General features: G+C 42.8%; 1 protein-coding gene across 1 annotated transcript; it reads left to right on the top strand.

Moving 5' to 3' along the window:
• Positions 1-384: 384 nt before the first annotated feature.
• LOC147438040 (U-box domain-containing protein 52-like) lies at positions 385-6,899 on the top strand. The gene is made up of 9 exons (XM_086487414.1): positions 385-780; positions 1,170-1,291; positions 1,379-1,500; positions 1,636-1,856; positions 1,943-2,154; positions 3,872-3,991; positions 4,074-4,595; positions 5,030-5,761; positions 5,890-6,899. Exons 1-9 carry the CDS (start codon positions 546-548, stop codon positions 6,079-6,081), a joined length of 2,478 nt encoding a protein of 825 aa, XP_086343540.1. The 5' UTR covers positions 385-545; the 3' UTR covers positions 6,082-6,899.
• The last annotated feature ends 1,489 nt before the right edge of the window (positions 6,900-8,388 follow it).

Genomic DNA, 8,388 nt, shown 5'->3' with positions numbered 1-8,388 from the left:
GGCTCACGATCACCGGTTGATTGTGACCGTTGGATTGCCTAAGGAATGCAAAAGATTCCCACTTTATCAGTTCGGGGGCTTGAACCAGCTACCCTGTCCTCCTTGGAATTGACTCTAACCGCTAAGCTATTGTGAGTTCACACCTACTTCACACCGAGTTCACATTGAGTTCACACCAAATTTGGTGTGGTGTACATACCCTCCCGAGTTCACACTTAGTTCACATCGAGCTCTCACCAAATTCCATGTGGTGCACATACCTCCCGAGTTCACACCTAGTTCAAACGGCGATCGAACGGCTCGGATTGCACCAGCCTCGCGACGCCTAATCTGGGTCATCTGGGTCATTGATCCCACCTGCCCAGCCAAAAAATCCTCGTTGGGCAGGAAATCCTCGCTGGGCAGGCGGTGCAGTGTGATAGGCTAGGGGCCCAGATTCGTATTTGAAAATGTCGTCGCGAAGACCTTCGGCTTCGTAGGCCCGCGAGGGCTTGTATGTGTGTGACAGAGAGAGAGAGATCTTTCTCTCCCTTGCGATTGCTACCATGGTTTTGAGCAGAACTCTTAGTAGGCAGACCTGCACACCTTCAAACAGTACGATTGAAAGCTCAGACAATGAATGGCCAGATGAACCAGTCCAGGCACCTAAAATTGGCATAGGCTTGGGTAAAAAGAAAGGAAAGCTTGCCTTGAAGTATGCCCTTGATAATGTGATGATTTCAGGAGGGTCGGTCTGTCTCCTGCATGTGCAAACACATCCGCGCTCGGTTCCCAAACGCAGTAAGTCTTCATATGTTTGATAAGCTTGCCATGATAGTTGAAAAGCTAAGCTTTTGTAAACTGATTGCTGCATTAGTATTGGGCATTGTAACGAATGATTGGGATTGAAGATAAACGACTTGGTTTCTAAATGCTCCAATTTCTTTTTATCTCGCAAATGTTGTTGTTGTGCTTTTTAATCTAGGCTGTTGCTTCTTATCACAAATCATTCAAAATTTAATGGCAATAAGATTGCATGCTGGCTCTAATTATTCTCTCTGTCTTACACATGTGCGAGGTTAAAATGTTGGCCGAAATAGGACCAGCCACATGAACCTGTTTTCACATACACTGCTAAGATGATCATCGCGGAGTAACATCTTTTGAAATTTTAACATTTGCATTTTCAGTCTTACGAAAGCATTCAATTAAAAATGCCAATGCCAGTGCTATTCAAGAATATAAAGAGCAGCTTCGTCAAGAGGCAGAACTATTGGCCAATGAGTATAGGGCAAAATGCGATGAAAAAAAGGTCAGTTATGTGTTAGCTGATATGTAAACATTGGACATATCTAACTTCACATCTTCGACGAATATTAATTTCATACTTTGGTCACAGGTCAAAGCAGAAGTTTTTTACTCAGAGAGCAATAGTGTTCAAGAAGGGCTTGTGGACCAGATAAGCAATCTAAAGTTAACAACACTTATTGTTGCAAAATCGTCAGTAAGCACATTTTCAAGGTATGCATCTTTCCTCATGATGTTAGTGGTAGTCTTTTTAACCATGTCATGAGACCATTGGGCATTTTGAATGCATGACAATGTTCATAGCACAGATGAGAAGCTTTAATTGTAGCCTTCTTGACATCTTTTCAGAGCCAAAAAAGAGGAAAGCATCTCAACATTTGTAGTCACACATGCTCCAAGTTTTTGCAAAGTCATGGTTATACATAAAGGCAAGCTGCACTTTACGAGGGATGCAGTAGAGCCCTCTACCGTGAACCGGAGCTCTACCCTATCCTCTACTTCAGCAGCCGCAACCGAAGTCAGTGCATATACAACTGTATTCGGCAATTGGATGATAGATACATTCCGAGGTGATTGTTTATTGCTTGTGAAGATCTCAATAGGAGCATGCACTCCACAAATCTGAACTGATTTTTTAGGAGACGTGGTTTTGCAGTTGCTTCAACAAATTGTCACAGCCCCCAAGAACAGAATGACACCTGCATTGCAGAGGAGAGTATTGGTGCAAGGATAAATGCACTATGGGGGGAATTAGGGTCCGGCTATCATTCTATATCTAGCCCAAGCATAAGTGAAGGTACATCAATACAACGGCCATTACCAATGCATGAACATTCATTGACGGGCTCCAATGCGGCGAACAATGAGGTAGCAACGGTTTGTATTGATTAACTTGCATCTCATTAATGTTGGAGTGAGGCTTGCAGGAATGCACTCATAGCTTGGAGATGGAGAGGAAGCTTAAGGCACACAACAGAGAGTGCATTGCTAAAGCATGAATATGAGATAAGATAGCTCTAGAGTGATGGACATATATATAAAGCAAGGGGAAAAAACCTCGCCCCAACAGTCTTAAGTGTGTTCACACACATCAATATCATAACTTATGGACATGATCAGACCACAAAGGGAAACAAGCCCAAAGCTTTGTAAAAAGCTTTGAACTTCTCACAAGGCAACACCTTTGTAAATAGATGTGCAAGGTTGTGGTGTGTCGGCACTTAAGTCAAGCTGATCTCTCCAACTGAGAGTCTCTTCCTGACATATTGATAATGCACCCCAATGTGCTTTGTGTGAGTATGAAAGATTGGGTCCCTTGCAACTCACAATGCGCTCTGAGTGCTAGTGTAGATGAGAGTTCTAGACTCTTGTCCAACTCCTAAATCAGTCACTTATACTCAACCGTAGCTATGATTGCCACCCTGTACTTGGCCTCACAACTAGAGGTGACCATAGAAGCAAAGTGAAACGGTCACCATGCTTTATTTCACTCTTTAGTACTCAAAGATGTTATGAAATAAGTGCCAACAAAATCTCACTGTGGATGAACTAAATGTGGCGGGAGTATGCTTGAGACCACAAGCATGACAAGGAACTTATAGAGTTCTAATGTCGTTCTAAACACAGCCTTATGCACAGGCCCATTTATGTGATGGTACTCAGTCACAGCCCACTCAGGAGATCGGAATTCGGGAGCTACCAGCTGGCTGTACTCATTCACTTATTTGTTTGCAAATTTTGGCATTTGTTACCTCAAGGCTCAGTCTTATGTTTTCAGACATCTGCATCATAGGGGACACCATGATAGCCAAAGCCACTCTTTGATCCAGGAAAGGTCTGTGTGCGCCAAGCAATTTGAGCACATGTGTCGCACATACCGTCGGAACCAGCACAAAGAAAGTTTCTCACAAGTTACTGCAGCGAAGAGAGCATTCTACATTGAACAGGGGGTAGTGAACCAGGTAGTGATGCACAGAACCTGGATAGCTGCCCAGGCTCTGCCTGCAAAGACAGGTGGGATGATAACCCATGTGAGAGATTCTGCCTTCTATATAGATGCAAGCACAGGAGCAAATTGCCAAGTAGGTGAACCATCTATAACTACTTGGAAACCAAAATATCTGCAATGCTTTTCAGGTTGTTGTGATATGAAGTCCTCTTGTACATATACCCGCAACCCCAATCAGCAAGCTAAGATTTTTTTTCAAATGATGCGAGCACCACTAGCATTGCTTAAAGAAAGAAGTGCATCCTGTTATGCATCAAGTTACTATCGGACAACAAAAAGTATTCTCTAGTGGCAATAGAGCTTAGATGGCAATATATACAAATTGTGCAACATACATTGTGGTAGGCAAAACTGATAGGTGGGCATTGCAAGTATACTAACAGTTTTTTGCTGGAGTCAAAAATTGGGGTGCCTGTGCACTTGTTCCCTCACGTAAGTATTCTAGTCTGCATTTACTTTGGTGGATTGCTTGGTGCAATAATCTAAGTTTTGTTGTGTTATCATGAGAACTTGTAAAAGTCAAAAAGCTTATTTTGAAAGTGCTCAAAAGATGGAAGTGTTATGCTATTCATGCAGAGCTCACCAGCCTTTCATCTCTGGCTGGATGAAGCTGAGAAGTTTGGACAGTGGTTAACCATCGAGTCTCAAAGACAAGCAACCAATCTCAAGAAGATCACCACCACTGCCAGGCAAATGGTGCAGTGGATTGTATTTAACTTGCTTAATCTTTTACAATGGGTTCTGGTTCCTTTCTATAACTGAATAGTTGATCATGCAGCATGCGGAGAATGAGCGGCGTCTTCTTGAATCTATGAGTGAGCTTGAGACCATGAGAAGGACGGTTGATAGATGTTTGGTTGAAGTCGAATTGGCAAAGCTCCAAGCAGAAGCTGCAAGGAACAGGTATGAGGAAACTGTTAGTGAGCTCGACAAAGTATCTGAGGAGCTCGACGGCGAATATCAACTGAGGAAAAAAGCTGAGGAAAGTCTAGAACGGGAGTATCAGCTAAGGAAAGAAGCAGAGAAGAGGCTAGACGCTGAATGCCAGTTAAGGAAAGAAGCAGAGGAGAAGGCTTCTCAGGAAGCCACGGAAAAGGTATGCACAAGAGTCACTTCGCAGGAGCAATTTTTTGAGTATAGCTACCGGGAGCTGCAAGCTGCTACAAATGAGTTTTCTGATGACAACAAGCTAGGAGAAGGTAGTTATGGGCCTGTTTATAGAGGAAAATTGCCTTGTTCCATTGCAATCAAGGTCTTGTCCAGTGATGGTTCACAAGGCTGTCACAAGTTTCGAAATGAGGTGAGTGCTATGCCAAACATTTACGTATTCCTCCTGCAATAATACAATTACCAGTTGTGCTGCATATAGTTTAGTCACAAGAGGACAGGAACGTTTTGTGGAGCACATAACTCTCTGGAATGGAATTAAGAAGCTCAAATAAAAGGGAACTGAATCGGGAATGCCACATCATTGCATAAATGTTTTATCTGCAAATAATCTGGAAACGGAAGTACAAAAAACAACCTCAAACTATCTCATTAGTGGGCAAGCTAGTCTATCTGTGCGCTTTACACAAGCCTAATTTGTTACACATTGTTGTCATTTTGGAATGGGAACGGGGAGGGTTCTATTAGTATGGAACACATCCCCTGTTCCAAGGGCTTGGAACGTCGTTCCGTTTTGACTATGGCATATACCCATCCAGATAATTTCATGTTTTATCATTTCTCCAGATACAGCTTTTGAGCCGTATTCACCACCCGCATATCGTGAGGATGCTTGGAGCTTGCTTTGACAAGGGCTGTATTGTATATGAACACATGGAAAATGGGAGCCTGGAGGATCGTCTGAATTGCAAAGATGGAACTCCTCCTCTGCCATGGTATACCAGATTCAGAATCTGTGTAGAGGTTGCTGCTGCTTTACTCTTTCTTCACTCGAGCTCACAGACGATGGTTCATAATGATTTGACGTTTCGAAATATTCTACTTGATGACCATTTTGTCAGCAAAATTGGCAATATAGGGGTAGCCAAACTCGCTTCTAGCAATCTGATAACATTGTACAAGCCTTTGGGGATGTATGTACATCCAGACTACCAACTCAGCGGTATCATAAGCTGCGAGTCCGATGTTTTTTCTCTAGGCATTATCATGTTGCAGCTCTTGACAGGGCGGCAAGCTGTTGGAGTGTCTGACGTAGTTGAAGATGCAGTTTACAATGGGCATCTTGAGGATGTTCTTGACAAGTCTGCTGGAGAATGGCCTCTTGCAGAAGCAATGGATCTTGCTTTTGTGGGCTTGCAATGTGCTGATCCCCGCAAAAAGAATCGCCCTAACCTGAGTACAAAAGTTCTTCCTGATTTGCAGAAAATTGAAATCGTTGCAAGCAAGGCGGTTGCAAAACTAACTTTTTTTGGTACAAAGATGATAACTCCAAGCTTCTTTCTCTGCCCAATATCACAGGTTCAATTGACCATCCAGATACTTTGTATTATGAATGCTCTCTTTGTGTTTGGATAAAAGCATGGTGCACTTTTTCATGTGGTTCTTCTATATGTGCCTTCAAACTGACAAAGCTAACTCTGTTATAGGAAATCATGGAGAATCCACACATTGCAGCAGATGGTTTTACGTACGATTTTGATACAATAGAGTCTTGGCTTCGGGGGCACGACACCTCACCGATGACCAATCTGACAGTGAATCACAAGAATCTCGTTCCAAATCATACATTAAGGTCTACCATCAAGGAATGGCAAGAAAACATTCTCTTATCACATTGACATGAGGGCGAGTGCAGCGACTAAACAATGTGGTTCTCTGCGGTAATATATGAATTGATTTGCAAAAAGCTATGACAACTTCATATTACTGTCAGGTTGGGCTGCCTCTACGTCGAGCTTTCAGCAATTTGCTTTACAGCAAGGCTGCCTGCAGTTGGGCTTTGATTAGTGAGAGCATTCATTTCCCCTCAATTAGTTGCGGCATGCAGCATAAGTTCATTAGAAGTGCACCATAATTGAACTTATGGAGTGTCACTTTTTTTAAACCATAAATGCAGGAGTGGTTGTTTCTCAGGCTCCCTCTCCGGAATGGAACCCTAATTCTCCATCTGCAATCACCACCATGGTAGGCTTCTATCCTACCTTCAAAAGATGATATGGAGTGGTTGTTTCTCAAGCTCCCTCTCCGGAATGGAACCCTAATTCTCCATCAGCAATCACCACCATGGTAGGCTTCTATCCTACCTTCAAAAGATGATATCAGGAAGCGAAAAATCCACAACCACAAGGGATGAATCCTTGCATGATCGATATGGAGTCCATAGGTACACCATAAGTTCAGCATCACTTTTTCTTCTTGTATAACTCTTGGTCTCCTGTATAGAGCGTCTTACTTTGTCAAATCTCAAAGACTCTTCTTGTACCAATAATACTAGCGTGAGATCTCGTCTCGTGCAGTAGATGAGCAGAGACTGTGGTGCACATTCCAAGGCCCTTGGGATGACATGGTTGAGGTCACATGCCTTGGATCATGTCGCAAATGGAGGCATTGATCCGAGTCAATTTTTGTCTTTCGGAAATTTCTTCACTTTACATTCCACCACTCTGTCCAAGAGACCATATATAAACTGTCTGAGCTACAACTCACTCTCTTTTTTTTTGGACACACCAGAGGGCCCACAGGGGCAGGTGCCTATCCTTTCCAAATATTAGCCATGTTACATGATCGGGCAAGGGCTGCGCACCATCGGGCAAGAGCCATGCATAGGCATCACCATGGCCACCTAATTGATGCACCACATGCTATTGTGGAAAGGCCTGACAGAGGAAAAAAAAGATGAAAAAAGATTTCATTAAAAGGTCAACTTTCATTAAAATCGGTGGTGTGGATGCCCTCTCTCGTTGAACTCCAATTCGCATGAGCGCTCTCTATCCATTTTCCTCTCTATCATGCCTTTCTCACAATGAGTGCTCTGTCCACTTTCCTCTCTGTCATGCTTTATAGTTCGACATAATGCTTTTAATTCGACTTCTAGATTAAGATGAAAAGCTTACCATAGTATGATTTATGGTTATTTTTTACTCAACTAAATGGTTTCAATTCACTATCTATTTGAATACAAGGAAGAGCTTACTATAGTGGGGTGGTCGCAAAACCCTCCTCCCCACCAGCAAAGAAAGGCATCAAACAGCTAAATGCAGGCATGAAAAGAGGAATTTTGTTAGCAAACTCCAGGTTTTATTGCCACGGAAGATGCTTCTGGTAATAATTTGAAGAGAGCACAACCTTTTATAGAGAAGAGGGTTGGGAGAATGAGAGCATCAAAGAAGTGATAGTCAACCCATTCACATCATCTTTGGGGAAAAGGAGACGTTCCATGCAACAAAAGCCAGATGATCATTCAGAGAAAGAAGAGAGGGGCACCTAGTTGCTGGATGTAGATACCTAAGTACTCATCAATAACATTGTTATTCTCTTACTTTGATTAAATTTCAGATTCTTTCAACTCATGTTAATAGTCTTAAGTGTGTGTGTGTGTGTGTGTGTGTGTGTGTGTGTGAGAGAGAGAGAGAGAGAGAGCTAGATGTTGCATTGAGTGGGTGTGAATGTGAGTAGAGACAGGGACACTAAATGTTGCAATGAGAGGTGGGTTAGCTTGAGTTAGTGTATGAGAGAGACTCTGAGAGGGAGTCTAAGGAGGCCTAAGAAAGACCCGTGGATTAGCCTAAGATAATGTGAGAAGAGAGAGACACCCTAAATATTCCATTAAGATGAGATTTAGAAAGAGGGATGTAAATAGAGAGAGAGGGAGGGAGGGAGGGAGGGAGAGAAGACAGGGATACCCTAAATATTGCATTGATGTGTGAGTTGGTGTGTGTGTGTGTCAGAGAGACTTGGAGAGGGAGTCTAAGGAGGCCTAAGAGATGTGAGTTAGTTGTGAAAAGGTTCAAGTGATACAACCAAGATTGCAGACAAAAGTGGGCTAAAAAACAAAATGGGATGCAAGAGATAGCAATGCCTTCGTTCATCTTCACCCTCAACCTCATCAAATTCCTTGGGATAGAAATAGAAGGGGCGACATTGTT

Source organism: Adiantum capillus-veneris, chromosome 17 (genome assembly GCF_014529385.1).
Source record: "Adiantum capillus-veneris isolate H3 chromosome 17, ASM1452938v2, whole genome shotgun sequence".
Taxonomy (NCBI): Eukaryota; Viridiplantae; Streptophyta; class Polypodiopsida; order Polypodiales; family Pteridaceae; genus Adiantum; species Adiantum capillus-veneris.
Note: the sequence above shows the minus strand (reverse complement) of the source record. Positions and strands in the feature narration are given on the sequence as shown.